The sequence below is a fragment of the Phymastichus coffea genome, unplaced genomic scaffold (genome assembly GCF_024137745.1).
Source record: "Phymastichus coffea isolate CEN01 unplaced genomic scaffold, Cenicafe_Pcof_1.1 PCOF00011, whole genome shotgun sequence".
In the NCBI taxonomy this organism is placed as follows: domain Eukaryota; kingdom Metazoa; phylum Arthropoda; class Insecta; order Hymenoptera; family Eulophidae; genus Phymastichus; species Phymastichus coffea.
In genome coordinates this window covers 606686-622964 of record NW_026706822.1, presented here as the reverse complement: position 1 = coordinate 622964, position 16279 = coordinate 606686, and the positions used below count along the sequence as shown (strand labels likewise).

The 16279-nt window shown below is 35.3% G+C and overlaps 1 protein-coding gene across 4 annotated transcripts in view; it reads right to left on the bottom strand.

Moving 5' to 3' along the window:
- LOC131672115 (spermidine synthase) overlaps positions 1 to 16279 on the bottom strand; it is a 604553-nt gene that overhangs the window by 492164 nt on the left and 96110 nt on the right. For 2 of the 4 annotated variants that reach the window (XM_058949100.1, XM_058949110.1), the window contains exons 2-3: positions 10166 to 10318; positions 5569 to 5689 (exon numbers count right to left, since the gene is read on the bottom strand). In XM_058949100.1, the coding sequence (XP_058805083.1) occupies positions 5569 to 5689; positions 10166 to 10296 (252 nt within the window). In that variant the 5' untranslated portion in view covers positions 10297 to 10318. Of the gene's footprint in view, positions 1 to 5568; positions 5690 to 6012; positions 6149 to 10165; positions 10319 to 16279 lie in introns of those variants that run through there. The other 2 variants (XM_058949129.1, XM_058949119.1) reach the window with 2 other exon arrangements.

The following is a 16279-nucleotide window of genomic DNA, read 5'->3' as shown; positions in this document are numbered from 1 at the left end:
AATACTCGACTAAATTGTTCACCAAGGAAACATACAGATAAGTTTGGAAACAAGTGTAATTCAGTTAGCAGCAAAAGATATCTCATGTCGCAGAGTCCATAATTTAAAATGCGACGTTTATTTTTGAAAAAAAGAATATTGGATTTTCGGAAAAAAAACCGAACTATGTGAAGGTACGACTTAGGAAACCGATTGTGAACTACTAAATAATCTCGATACTTATGTGTCTCTTGGTAATTTTACTGATGATAGCGAACCGAAAATTGTTTTTTTTATATCGAAACTAATGGCTTCAGTAAAATTGCATATATTCTGCAAATTGCAGCAAAGTGTGGCGATAGAAAATTTGCCGTTTACATACAGCCTACTCAGCCTCTGAAAGAAGAAGCTAACGCTATACATCGTTTACGGTTTATGAACGGTCGTTTGCAATTACACGAGACGGAAGTTGAAACACTTACACTCACAGAAGCCATAATTGGTTTCTATGAATTTCTATACCACCTCGATCAAAAATGTATTTTGACACCATACAACTACAAATTTAATAGCCCTCGACTAATTTTCGCAATAAAGAAAGTATTTATGCTAGGTCGTTTTAAATCTATTGTCAATGGATTCTGGGATACTTTACTTATTATTGTCTAAGTCAACAAGCAAGAAAATGGAAAAGAAAAAGGTAAAAATACATTGACAAATCTTGCAATCATTTGTGAAATCAATTGTTCAAATGCACATAACACCATCGCAGATGTTCAAATGTTAAAATCCATTGTATTATATTTTAAAATAAGCAACAAAATATTAGAAAATACGACTTTACTTGGGATATGATGGCAGAAAAAAAGGTATGAAAATAAAATGAAAAAGCTTATAAACAAAAAATGTACAACAATTGCCAACTCTAAAATGTTTTGAAACGTATTTGACTGTGTGTACGAGAAGAAAAATTGTAAATGCAAATATTTCATGAGAGATGCTTAAAATAGCTTATAAGTCTAATAAGTTTGATGGACTTTATGAACTTTTATCCAAAGTTGTTACTAAAAATAAGAAAATTATTCGTAAACTAAGTGATTATTTACATTTACAAAATGAGGATACTTAGAATATTAATCCGAATGTTACATTGAGTCAATAAAGTAGCTTCAAGATTGTTATTGTACTATATAAGATCAAGAATATTGAATTTAATTATTATAAGAATACATTTGTTGATGCAATAAAATCATATTTATTCAATTAAAATGTCGTGGTTTTTTTATGAATAATATTATTTATTCGTTAAAATTGTGGTACGATAAATAAAATTGCATATAATTCTATTTATAACTCAAAAATTACGAGCGTTTACGCTACTTTAAAGCGCCAAACGCCGAGCCGAACGCCGTATATATATATGTACGAGTATACAGTAAAGCACGTGGAGACGTTGCCAAATCACTACTTCGCTACCGCGTGTTGTAAATTTACAACACAAATTATTCAATAACTTTTCTTCCAGACTCTGAATGTCATTTCTGTGAAGGAATATTGATATAAAATAATTTTTTACATAAGTCATAATTTTTTGAGAATTTTTCATTTGTGGGTTTTTCTAAAAATGCCAAAAATGACATTTTCCCATAAGACTATATTTTATTTTCAATCTTTGATTTCTCGAATTCAAAGTTTTGAAGGGTTACGGAATTGAAACCATAGCTTTATAACATTTCAATAAAGTTATGGTCGAAGTTTCAAGCGATTCTCATTTGTAGATCACTTTCCGAGGTAGCACGCCGGTGATTGTACGTAAACAGGACGTTAAATTAGACTATACCTGGACTTTAGGCGAGTAAATTAGGTGACAAAGATAGGTGAATATCCGATGCCCAGCATAGTCGCTATTTTGAATAGGTTGTACGGAGCGGTATACCTGACGAAAATAAATTTGCGATTGACTGTTTGACAGATTCCGCTATCGAAAAATAGCAAATGGTATACCACATTTGCAGTTCTGGGCCTTGGTATATGGGAATTCGATCGAAAGTAGTTCGGTTTGGTAACTACGCCTGATACTTTTACACGCCTCATGGATGCGCTTTATGGTCCAGAGTATAAGCCGCAAGTTTATTGGTATTTGGACAATTTATTGATAGCTAGCCCGGATTTCGAGAGTCATGTGATTTTTTAAAATTTATTTTATTTCTGATGGGTCAGTATAAGTAACTCAACCACATTGTAAAATATAAAACTTTACTAAATCATTAAATATTTTGATTTTAATTTATTCTTTCGAATATAGTTATTACATTTTCAAACATTTTATAAATTATCATAACAAAATTATACCTTTACTTGTAAAACTCAATAATATTCAAATTTTTTTATCTAAACAGATCAATTTCCAGAAAGAGAACACATATCTCTCCTGATGATGTGAAGTTAAGGTGATTAAACAAGGTCATAAAATAATCTAGTTTAATTTTTTAATTGATATTTCGAAATAGCGTTTTTATATCGTAGCCTTGGAATGATTCTATTGATGCTTATGATGATGGTTCAAACATTCTGGCAAAGATCTCATCAATCATGATTTTAGAAGTCAGTAATATACATTTATCTATATTCATACGAAAAAAAACAAGGAAATTTTCGTAATGGATTTATATGTAGGTGATAAGTTAGTTGCTACCAGAGCTATACAACATTTAGAGAAGTGCTTACAATAATTGAGCCCAGAATTTAAGATTACTTCTCAAGATGCTTCATACTTTTTAGGATTAAAAATTGAACAGATCAACAAAGATGTATCGCAAGAATAATAACAATGTATTCCGAAAGCTATTGATGCGTTGAATCTGAATCCAACTTCAAAATTCCTCTATCATGCCAGATTTTTGAAATGTCCTAACCTAAAAATGAATAAAACACGGTTTTTGTCATGTTGGAGTTATACTGTATAGTTATACTATATCGCAAATTAATATTTTTTTAAACTGGGTCTATCTTTTAAAAGTATTTCTCTAACCGTTCAAAGCTATTTTTTAATTTTTTTAAAATCTTTTTTACTTTAGATATCGTTAATTGAAATTTAGTATGTTTTTTATTTCGTTACAACTTTGTAATGAATAAGCTTTTTCTAGAAAGTTGATAATGTAAACGGTTACGTTTTTTAGGTGGCGTAATACGAACTTCATAGCAGAATTCTACCATAACCTAGACTTTTTAAGATTTCCGAACTTAAAATTGCCTAAAAAATTATGTTTTTGTTATTTAAGAGTTTTACTCAATAGACACCAACATAATTACAAATGTACGCGGTGTTACCTACGAGGGCTAAACTCAGGACAGGTTAACCTAACTACGCTGCAGCCTAAGAAGTCTAAGTCCATAGTATTTATAGGTGTCTTATTTTGTCTTGTCATTAATCTTCGGATTTGTGAAATCTTTTCCTCTTCACATTTAGGCTTCTTGTTCCTAACATTCTTTTGTCCTCTACTTTATTATCTTCACGTTCAACCAATTCAAGCACTATTCAACCAATGTATTAACATTTCATGAACCTTGATATCTTCTTTCCATCTCCTGGATGTCTTCGTGAAATCTTTCTCCTTGTTTTTAGCTTAGATTTCTAAGGTTTTCAGGAAAAGTATCAAAATGTGAGTTTAGAAAATGTATCTTTAAACTCATGTAACAACCTAACTTTTCGAAAATATTCTCTTAACGATTATTTCATAATTTGTCACTTTCGTATTGCCCAAAAACTCTTTTACAACCGCTTTGAAACTGATCCGTACAGTTCATTTTATTTTCGTCATTGTAGATTCAAAATCTTCCGATTCATTAGCTTTCTTATATATCTTGGCTTGTGAAGATTCCTTCTTTTATCTTTGCTTCAAGTAATTTCGAAAATATATCCAAAAAATACTTAACCCTTAACTGCTATGTGGGGTAGAGTTACCCCAGACAATTTTTAACAATAAATAAAATTTATTTATTTTTTTTTTCAACAATTTTTTTCAGTGTGTGTTACATTAAAAATTATTAACCTGAATATTTTTTTTGTAGTAAAAGGTTTGATATATACTAGAACAAATTTTCATAGCAAAATATTTAAAATTCTCTGATTTATTCGATGTTTTTCGGGCTGGGGTAGATTTACCCCACCGAGCAGTTACGTGGCCAAAATGAGGTGTACAAGTTAAGGGTTAAAGCATTTTCCATTCTGATCTAGTGCTTTGAGAAATTACTTTATCAGTACTAATTTTATGTGAAAAAAAATTAAAAATATCTTTTCTGGATCACAGAACAATTTCTTGAGAACACTGAATGACCCTGGATCAAGAGATTTGCGCAATGACTAATCTGATTTTTTCCAACCATCTTCAGTAGCTCTACTATCCTACAAACAAATGCAATAAGGAAATTTTATGTACGCTGATTACTATTCAAGGATTGTAGTTAATATCTTGAAATCACCATAAATAAATCATTTATACTCGTATTCTTAATATCTGATTGTTTCAAGAACTTATTGTATGTTTTCATAAAGTTATTTTAGTTGCATTGAATGAGCAACTGAGATTGAAGCATGTCAGTTTCCATTGTAAAAGAGAAAAAGCCATTCCATTGTAAAATTCCATTGTAAAAGCCTTCACACTCCTTTTAAAAGAATCGATGAGCTAGGACATTCATCTCTTTAAACCTAAAATCTACTAGTTTAGCTTTATTTTTAAGCAGATTTAAAGTTTTAATCGAATTGCTCAAGAGATCTTACATGAATTATGAAATGAAAAGACTTTTCTAGCCGTAAAAATGGATCTGACGACATAATTCTAACAGATTTCAGTGACTGGCAAAAAATCCCACTGGATGCAACAAAATAATCTCCTTTGACAGTGTACAGAACGATGTGACGAACAAATGACATTACTTAATAGATAGATGCTGTCTGAAACGAAGGACTATCTATGCTATTCATATAATTGTAATTGAAACTTCAAGAACTATATGAATGTGGAACGCTGCAGAGGTACCTGTACGCATTAATTTTCGTTCTCTATAGTCATGAATATGCAGACTTACCTCTCCCATCATTTTTTCAAAATGGTGTAGGAAGATAAAGTTTTACATGAATCATGACTAGATCTATAGTTTAAGGTGGAAACCGAACCACCGGAATTACGTTAATAAACACGTAAAAATTTCATTTCTGAAAATCCTCACATGTCTGGGGCTCGAATCCACGACTTCTAGTACAGAAACCTGGGTTCTAACCCACTGGGTTCTGATCCTTTAATAAGTATTACATAGGACGAACATGATTAGTTTTTTTGTAATCTCTCAACAAAAATTGTTTTCTTGATAAATTTATCTGTTTATAAATATATTTGTCACACACCTGATTACTTCTCAATATTAAAATTCTAGATTACGATTTCTTTTGTATTTTTATAGTCCCGTAAGTACAATACGCAATACCTATGATACGTGAGATACGTGAATTTCATGTTTTAAATCAATGATGTTATTTGTAGCATTGTCAGTGTCCTATACTATATAAGTTAGCAGAAGTTTTTTACTTACACTTTTAGGATTTGAATGTGAACAGAGTGGTAAAAATGCTATCATTTCTTGATATGAGAATTCATCTTTTTCGGTACATTGAATTACGCCATCAAGTACTAACATTCTTCCATAAAATTTTCTGAAATTAAAAATTGTAATTGTTTATATGAAATATATTTACATAAAGTTTAATTTTTTAGTAAATATGTATGACGGTGAGTAAATATTTGAAAAAATTTTAAAATTTACAAATAATTTTAGCGATATTTGCAAGATCTTGAATTTCATATCCACAATCATAAGTAGTATGATAACATATATTTATTTTTTCAAGGGAGGCTTTTAAATTGTAATGGTTAGACCTACAGCGATATATAGTTGCAATAACTCTACATGCTAGATTAAGATTGAAGAACCAACATTTGGATCTATTATTATGAAATTGATTGAAAAAGGGCGTACCCTTGTATATATCTTCCTCCTGGATAATATATTTACTATTAATGATCGAATTTCTTTTAAGATGCATCTTTAAGTTGGTGAAAGGGATTTTACGATCACGATTAACAGGAATATCGGTAGTATGTTTAGCGATCGATATTTTCATTTCTCTGTATACCCAAGTAAACTGATATCCCAATGAGTTGAAGTTTACTACTGCCAAAACTTTTAATCTGAAAATTAAATATATTTTTCTTTAGTTGAAAAATGTAAGAATTTATTTTTATACTAGGATATATATGTTGAAGAGATAATAACGCACTCAAGGAATAAGTGAAATTGTCTACATTTTAGTTAGGATAGTTAAGAACGATTTTGACAACTTCGTTGATTACCATGCATTCTACTGTGAAAATGGATGCTTTACTATAAAGACTTTGTGTTCATCTAACATTATGTCACTCATACAACACTGCTGAGCTCACCAACCTTCGTCTATCTTACTTCCGTCTGTGAAGATTGCATTAGTTTTGTCTTTAATTAAGCGTAGATTAACTAGTGATTTAGGATTAGCAGCCTTCTTAAGTGAAGTGTCAAATTTTATATTGATGACTATAAAGTTAAATAAAATTTCATGTTCACAGAGATAAATATTATATCGACTATTAGTATAAATGAGATGATCAACGAAATTTAAGTTTTTGATATATTGGACAAGTAGCCTCTGGCTATTTTTAGGTTTACTATATTTGTTATGAGTTTTATTATGAATGCGGTGTACGTTATGGTGGGCTAGTAAGCTGAAGCTAGAAATGACTTCATTGATATAGTTATTACACAAGAAAATAGATTTCTCTTCAATGAACGGAAGCTTGAATACAAACAGTAGAATATTGGTGCGAGTGCTATTACGACAGCTTAAAGCGAGCCTTATGGCTGCGTAGTGAATTTTTTCAAGCTCTTCAGATTACGTTATTATGCTGGAATAGTAAACAAAGCAACCATAATCAATAATTGAGTGCACATAGCTTTTGTACAAAATAAGTAAGTTTTCAAGACTCGATCTCCAGGAAACGCCTCACAGAAATTTGACTATATTATTAGCTTTGAGTGAGTCTTGCTTATGCCTTGAGTCAAAACTTATACCGAAAAATCTCGCAGATTTGCTAAATAATATATTTTTAACGGTGGTGGGAGAATCTCCGGGTTTGACATCTGTTTGGTCAAAGAGTAAAAATATTGTTTTAAGTGATGCAAGAACTAATCCAATTTCTTATAGGTTGTAGTTGATAATGTCGATGGCTTTTTCTAAGAGTCTTTTACACGATGAAATCAGGCGTCTTTTATAATATCTTGCAATGTCATCAATGAATAATAAATTGATTTAATTTTTACATAACATAAATTATGTTTAATTTTAATGAGAATTCGTGAAAAAAAGTCAAGTTAAATAAATATGAATGTAGCATAATAAGTAAATACAAAAATTAATAGAAACATTTTGATATTATGAATAACAATAATAATATGAATATAAATTATTCATAAATACGTTATAATATAATCATACAATTATACACGTAATTCTTGTATATTGTGAAATTAGTCACGTACTTAAAAGATGCACTCTCGCGTGAGTTTGAGGGCGAGGCAGAAGTTGGCGAATTTCAGACGATCAAGGACTCTTGATACCTGTCAAGGCGCCAAGAAGTTCGAGACCAGCTGAAGAAATATCCTAATTGGAAGGTAGAGGACAATTGTTTATATCGGTATATGAAAGATCATCGGCTCGATCCAGTCACGAACTGCGAAAAGTGCTGCCGGTTGATTGTTCCGCTCGAATATAGAGAGTGAGTTCTACAAGATGCCTATTGTGCACCGTCGGCAGGACAAGTTGATCGGATATTAAGAGAGTATTTTTGGCCGGGCGTGCGATATGACGTGCAGAATATTGTTAGTCAGTGTTAGGTTTGCTAGAAGTATCAAATCGAGCAGAAAGCACTGATAAGGTTGATTGGAAAATGCGTGGTTAAGCGTCCCTGGACAATGGACATAGTGGAGTTACCGCGAAGCAAAAATCGATTTAGACACATGGTAGTGTTCCAGGACCTCTTTACAAAATGGATGAAGTTCAAACCATTGAGCTCCACGGACGGGAAATTGCTCGCAAGCGCTTTCGAGGAAATGATCCTGTTTCCATGGAAAACGCCTGAATAGCTGGTTAGTGATAACGCGAAAGCTTATCAATGTAAGGCGTTTCAGGATACACTTCGGGTGTATGGCATTGAGCACGTATTCTGCCCCCTTACCATCAATAGAGCCACCCAGCAGAGAGGGTTGGGTTAATTAGACTCTGAAAACGATGATTGCTATGTTCATGGACAACGACCATCGGGGCTGGGACCGCTAGCTTCGTAAATTCAGGTACGTGATTAACACCGCGAGCCAGACCTCTATGAGGTTTTCCTTGGCGTCTTTGACTTTCGGCCGAAATTTCCGGCCGGTAAAAAGTTTAAGGAGGGAAGTAGAGCAACGTTTTCCCGTAATAAAAATCAAAACGCAGATTGTACAGAACCGACTGCAAAGGCTGAATGTGTTGCGGGACTTGGTAGGCCGTCACATCGAACTAATATATGAAAAGCAGAAAACGGAATACGATAAGAGGCGAAGACATGTAGTATTCGACGTGGGCGATTTAGTCTGGTGGAGGATGTACTCGTTGTTGAACGTGGACGCAGGTAGAAATGCGAAACTCAATCCAAAGTACCCGGGCCCATACAAAGTAATTCGAAAAGTCTTGAACGTGGTATACGAATTGGAGACTGATAATAATTATCAGGTACCAATGCTTCACGTTCAAAGCGTTATATTCCATTGCACGGTTTGGGCAATGATTCGAAGTAGGGCCAGTTCGAAGTAGGGCTGAATGAGCTTTACCGTTTTTAATTAATGGACTTGTGAACGAAGCGTCATTTTTGTTTGTTTCTTTTTCTAAGATTTCTTATTTTATTGACAATAATATTGATGGGAGTTGAAAGTTACAGATGGAGGAGGAAATTGTGGAGTTGGCAGCTCTAACTGACGAGATAGGCGTCATTAGTAAGCCCCCGCTGAATCCGGACAGATCCACAGCACCAAAATCCATGAACATGAAAGCAAGCGTGGTGGGACCCTCTGCATCATGGGCTCAACCTAAGCAATCGCTTGCCGGTATCACGGAGGCTGACTGTGAGAGAGCACTGTCAGAGCGGTGCGACGTAGTACGCCTGGAGCAGCGATCCCTCCACGGACTCAGGAAACGCGGAATACTCGGGTGTTTAGGAAAACTTTGGCCATGGTCGCGGAGCTCTTGACTTACCGTGTCATTAGTATGGGCCCAAAATTTCTCGGGAAGAAGACAAATATTGAGGAAAGGGAAGTAGCCGGTCTGGTGATGGACAGTGACGCGGCGGAAATGGAGTTGGAGGTACTCCTGCTGCGGAGCCCACCAGACCAGCCGCAGAAACTGCGTTGCAGAGGATGGATCCTCGGGGGATGCGCCCCCGTTAAATATCCCGCGTGCCGGTTAGCTCAAGAACGAACGTCTGAGGACCACCGAAGGACAGCGGGGCATTAGCAAGAAGAGGAAAAGGAAAAACAGGGGCCCTGATCTTGCCGATAGTAATTGGGTCTCGCCCCTAAGCGATGCGGACGGAACCGAGCGTGAGCGATGGGCGGCTAGCGGGACTGAAGTCAGTAATCTTCGCCGAAAAGCGAGAGTTTTGCTCAGCGAATCATTCAGTTATGGAAACGTTCACGCTTCCCAAATTCCCTTTTTTAAATTGTACGGATAGTCGCGAGCTACTCAAAACGGGAACGCTCGCCATTTTTCTCTGTTACAAGTATCATTAAAAAATTATATTAAATAATAACTAAGAAAAAAAATCACTGATAATAAGAAATAGTATTGGCAGCTAAACTTTGCTAGTCTCTGTTAAAACATCATATAAAAGGTCATATAACAAAAGCAGTAAATAAACTGAAACTGTTATGGATGAAATACTTCAATGGTAACAATAGCGCTTTTAAAAATGCTTGTAGTCTTTTCAAGTCCCATATAACAGTGGTCTATGTATCAATGTAAAAAAATAATATATGTACATTATTGATAAAACTATTCGGTTAAAATACATACGTTTGAAAAACTTGAATATGTTGATATCTTGAAACTTCATCGAATAATATTTGCTCAATTTGTATCGATTGTGAAATACCAGGCCATAAATCATTAACTTCACTGAACCAGCCTTTACTGAACTTATTCATATTCGTAATTATAATATCAAATCTGCAAAATAGAAAAAATGATTTATTATAATTTCTCATTAATAACCTCGTAGCAGCTATGCATTACAAGAGATTCATATAAATCTTATGACTGATAAATTAAGTCTATAGCGACTGTAAATTAATTATTTGAGGATAATTTTTTAAATAATTTAATGTTAATGGTCTCCGCGCTAATCTCTGATTGAGTAATTAATTAGTTCCTCGATGAAAGGCGTATCGTTGCCTAGATCTACAATGTGAAGATAATTCTGACTGGTATTAAGGCCGTTATATTCGTGCATCTGAATGTATGCCTAATATTATGATACGATTTGTTGATTAGGTGAGTTCGATTGCGGATGAAGAAATGGTTAGTTATGTAAAATTTTTAAGAAATACAAAGCGGTTGGTCATGGAAATGATTTCTCAAAAAATAACAATAGGTAAATTGTACGTTATTCGGCCGTCGCGCGTCGCGCGTCGCGAATCAGCTCGTAAGAACTTTAACAAATTTTAATGCTATTGAGTAGTCGTCGTGCGTCGCGAATCCGCTGCCGAAAAGTCGAGTCTCTGTTTTTATATTGACCCTTCGGCCCGTATTAATGTGTTGAGTAATCAGAAAATCAAAATGTCGGGCACTCCAAATTTTCGGACTACTTATCTTTTAATTTTGCTGAGTTTGTATTTCGTAAAAATGCCGTTCGTCGTTTATACAATATTTCGTTTTCAATCGATTGCTGATGAAATCAAAATGAAGAAATATTTACGTCTCAGGACGTAACACCTCCGTGGCTAGATCGTTGTATATCGGTGTGATATTAACGCAAAACAAACAGAATAAATAAATAAATGTACATTACTCTTGGTTATTCGGCAATCAATTCAATACGCTTTAATTTTGCCTTAATAGTACTTTTAATGCTACGCGAACAATAATACTCCGTATCGTGGTATAGTAGAGCTTCATTTCAGGATTCGATATGTATATATATATAACAGATTTGTGTTTTTAACTAATGTGATTCTAATGTGAAAATTGGAATATGTTGCTTCTTTCAGGTGGAAATTTCTTTAGGAGTAGGGACGGGGGGTGTGGTGTTTGAGGTCTGATTCGTGAATGGGGTTATTGCTTGTGGGTTCTCGTTTTTTTGTTTGTCTATTACTATTTCATCCAATGCATATTTTTCATCTTTTGATGGAGTTTGGTTTCTCTGTTTGAGCAGTGGTTTGTTTAGTGCCACCAGTAATTGTGTTATTGAACTAAATATGGCTCCTAGCAAATATGCAGAAATTCTATATATAGAGTGTAGAGTGTAGCCTCTGATTATTACATTGATTAAACTTTTACCGCATTGAAATATAATGGCGGTCATTATGATGACAGAACTTATAGAACCAAATTTAGTTAGTTTGGTGATGAACTTGTTCCATGTGCTTCCAGCGATGTTGGTTAGTGTTTGTTCTGTCAGTATTAGGTTTGATACTAATCCTCCCTCTACACTTTCGTCGCCTCGCATACTTCTCGCGATTACGTTGAGGAGTGATGCTTTCTCCATGGGAAAGAGGATGTGATTTTGTAGTTTTTGTAGGTCTTCTTGGGAATAGATCCCACTCGTCACCAATGATTCTAGTTCCGTCGGTTTCCATGTTATTTTGGTGGTCGGTTTCAAGGTCAGAACTGCGTTGGTTGTTCTTCTCGGTGTTGGTGTCAAATTTATCCATTCGTTTCCTATTTTGTAGTATTGGGGAATGATTGTGTTACAGTTTATTTCTGTTCCTGTTTTCATTAAGTTGTGTGTTTTTGGCGTGAGGTAAAATGTTTCGTTTCTTGAAATGACTGGAAGTTGCGAGAAACATTTGTCTGTATGAAGTAGTTGAACTTCTGTAGGAGTACATTGTATAATATGTACGGCTTCCCCTGCCAGGCGAGCTATGTACCCGGGCTTCTCCATGATGTTGTACGCAAATTCATCTGGTGAGAGATATGCCAGGGATAAGGAGTTATATAGGACTTTCCTTTCTAATTCACATTTTTATTGCAATATATCTATATAGAGGCTTTTTATTTCGACCCTGAAATGTTTCTCTACATACACAAATTTGCTATTGAAATACGTGAATAGATCATAGCTAAGTATCCCTTGCTTCGTTTGAATATCATTGTCGTACAAAATATTGAATTGGGTTCGTTCATACATAAAAAGTTTTGGATGTTCAGTTGTGATTAAGATTCTGTTGCAAAAACTCATGTTCCCTCTAGTTGACAATGCAAAGGATACTTCGTTCGTACTTATGCTAAAAATCGTTTCATGATCGGGTGATGCTTATTTTAGTGACCGTTCCTCTATACAGTATATCGTATTGATTCTCGAAACAGTCCTCGTGCGGTAGTAATGACCAAAAGGTGTAACCCCCTTTCATATCGATACAATGTTGGTCCGAAAACTTACATACTGTACCCGAATTTAATCTTAATCTATCATTGTTTAATTCGACTGCTGCATAGCTTTCTACCAAGGTTATTTTTATAAGTCCCTGTACGAGAACATCGCTCCACGTACCAAATCGGTCGGCGTAGGCTGCCCCTGAACAAGTTTTTCCCTTAACGTTTCCTGCTAGATCTAAACCTACACTTTTTGTCGAGTTAATCCTTAGGTCGGCTATTGTGTGTGCGTTATCATATTTAAAAATACCCGTATCATGTATAGCTTTACAGTTGTCGTGTGATATTTCGTAAATGTATTCTTGGATTGCATTTTCGGTTGGGCCTAAATGACTAAACATACCGCAATGAAAAATTGTTCGCCTTATTTCTATTTTACATTGTATGATTTTTATTGATTTGAATTCCGTTTTTTGTAATAGTTCGATAGGGGCTTGCGTGCTATTTACTTGAATTTCTTAAAAGTTGCATTCCCCTGCATCCAAGAGTGAATATGTTGTAATGGTAGGGTTCGTTGAGCCGCAATTGAAGCCAATAAGTCCTTTGCTTGTTGAAAAGGAGGTGATTATGATTAAGATAGTCATTGATTTTTGCGCCATTGTGTTTCCTGGAAATAGAATAAGATAACTATGCTTGTTTTGCTACGGTTAATTTATTGGCATGAATTGTTTTTGGTTTTCCATTGTAATCGATTACAATACTGCCTTTTTCAGTTATTTTTAATACTTCAAAAGGTCCTAAATATTTATTTTTCTCTAATTTCCCCGGTCTTGGTTCTTTCATGAACCATACTTTATCTCCAATTTTAAAATTTACTGGATTTTTAAATCGGTCATAATAATTTTTTGATTTTTGACTTGAGGTTATTAGATTTTCTCTAGCCATGTGTGATATTATATTCATGTTTTTTATTAAATTCTCTAGGTATCCATTAAAAGTTGGTAATTGTTCGGATTTTTTTAATGGTACACTAGATGGTAGTTTAGCTGGAAAAACAAAAACCAATACATGTGGTGTGAAATTGTGACTAGTGTGTACGCTGTTGTGGTAGTTGAATTGGGCCAACTCCAGGAGTTCGTCCCAATCACATTTTTTTGATGCAAAATTGTTTGATGTATTCGCAAAGCGGATGGTTAGCCCTTTCGACAGATCCATTAGATTGAGGTGAAAACGACGTTGTTTCAATTTTTTCAAAATGAAATCTTTTGGCAATTTGCTTTAACATTTTGCTTCTGAAGTTTTGTGCTCTGTCCGTTAGTACTATTTTTGGAGTTCCGAAAGTACAAATAAACCTTTTTATAAAAGCTTCGCTTACAGCTTCCGCTGTTCGGTCTTTTAATGCTACTAATGTGATAAATTTTGAAAGTTGGTCTTGAATTGAAAGTATGTACCAATTATTACTTTTTGTAATATCAAATGGCCCCATTATATCCATGGCAACTTTATCAAAAGTTTTGTAAGGTGTATCTATTATAATCATTGGTTGTCGTGTAGGTTTACGTTTTAATTTGTTTCTTTGACATTCTATACACATGGAAATTCTTTTTTGTATGTCGTTCTTTAGGTTTTCCCAACAATATTTAACTTTAATTCTATTGTAAGTTCGATTCACTCCCGAATGACCTCTTAATCTCGAAGAATGATATATTTCAAAAATTTTATTTCTCTGGTCTAACTCATATATATATTCAACATGATTCATACAAACAATAGTCTTGATGTTAGTTCCTATGAAAGTATCATTTAGAGGTTTGTGGTCCGTTACTACCGTAAATTTATTTCCGAATAAGTATGTTCTAAATGTTTTAATAGCGAAAATTATTGCAATAGCCTCTCTTTCATAAGTCATATAATTCTGTTCTGTTTTGTTCAAAACCCTTGAAGCGTATGCGATGGATCTATCGTACCCTAATTCTCCCTGGGAAAGGACCGCGCCAAAACTATGATTCGATGCGTCTGTTCTAACGATGTAAGGTTTGTTAAATTGTGGATATTGTAGGATAGGTGCTTCGCATAGTAGTTTTTTTAATTTATTTAAAGCTTCCTGTTGTTCATTGTTCCAGAAAAATTTTGTGTTTTTATGTAAGAGTATAGTTAATGGTTTTGTTACTTCTGCAAAATTTGGAATAAAACGTCTATAATAGTTGCATAGCCCTAAGAACTCTCTAACGTTTTTCGTAATTGTCGGTGTTGGAAAAGCTTCAACAGCTTGTACTTTTTTTTTATCTGGTTTAATCCCATATTCACTGATAATATGTCCCAAAAAGGATACTTCTGTTTTGAGACAATCACATTTTTGAGGTTCAAATTTTAGGTTAGCTTCTCTTAGTTTTTGAGCTATTTCAGAAAAACGTTTATTGACCTCATCCACTGTTTCTCCAAAGATAATTATATCGTCAATAAAAACAAAGTATGTATTGGCGATTAAGTCCCCCAAAATTGTATTAAAAATTCTTTGAAATGTTCTAGACGAGTTTACTAATCCGAATGGTAAAACAAGAAATTCAAATCTTCCTAATGGATGTATGCTATACGTTGTTTTGAAAATATCTTTCGGGTGCATTGCTACCTGATGGAAGCCGGATTTTAGATCAACAACATGATAAAATTTTGCTTTCCCGAGTTGATTAAATATTTCTGTTATGTTTGGAATTAGATATGGGTCAGGAACGGTTTTTTCATTCAGTTTCCTGTAGTCAATTACTAATCGCCATCTAGCTTTCCCGTCTGCTAAACTCTTTTTCTTCACTACCCATGTTGGTGCATTGAAAGCACTTTTCGATTTCCTTATTAAATTATTAGATATTAATGATTTTACTTCTTCAATAGCAACTGGCACCGACCTCGCCGACGGATACCGCTCGCTACTGCTACCACCGCTGCTCCCCGCTGTTGTTGCTGTTGTTGACAACCGGCCGCTACTACCCCTGGTTGCTGCCGCCGTCGACCGCTGTTGCCAACCGGCCACTGCTACTCGCTGCTGCCGCTGCCGTCGGCTGTTCCCCAGCCGCTCGCCGAACGCGCGCGCGCCGGCGGTACGGGCTTCGCCGTTACCCGCGCACACCGGTGCTGGGCGGCAAGGCTTGGCTGGGCGCGACCCAGCCACTCACTCCACGCACAAGAAAAATTACCACCGATGCGCGCCCAGACACCGGATGCGCATCCTCAAACAAAACGACAACGAAGCACCGCACCGCTTCCAAAACCAACGGAAAAAACAACAAAATCGGCGACGAATGAAAAACAACGCGCGCACGCGATCGGCTAGCCCAAACGATACTGCCGATTTCCCCCCCGGTCGCGCACGCGTCGGATGCGTGCGTAGCCCGCGCTCTCCCCATCCCGCTCGCTCTCCCGCATGACGATCCTGGCAACGGATCGTCGCCTCGTCGGCCGCCTCCAGCTCCGCCAATGCCCGTTCGCCGCACCTCAAACAGAGAAAATGTAGGCATGAGAGTGTATACAAATACACCCTCAGCCCGGGCGCAACGAACGGACGAGAGAGAGACAAAGGAGAAGCCGGCAAGCCGAAATTCT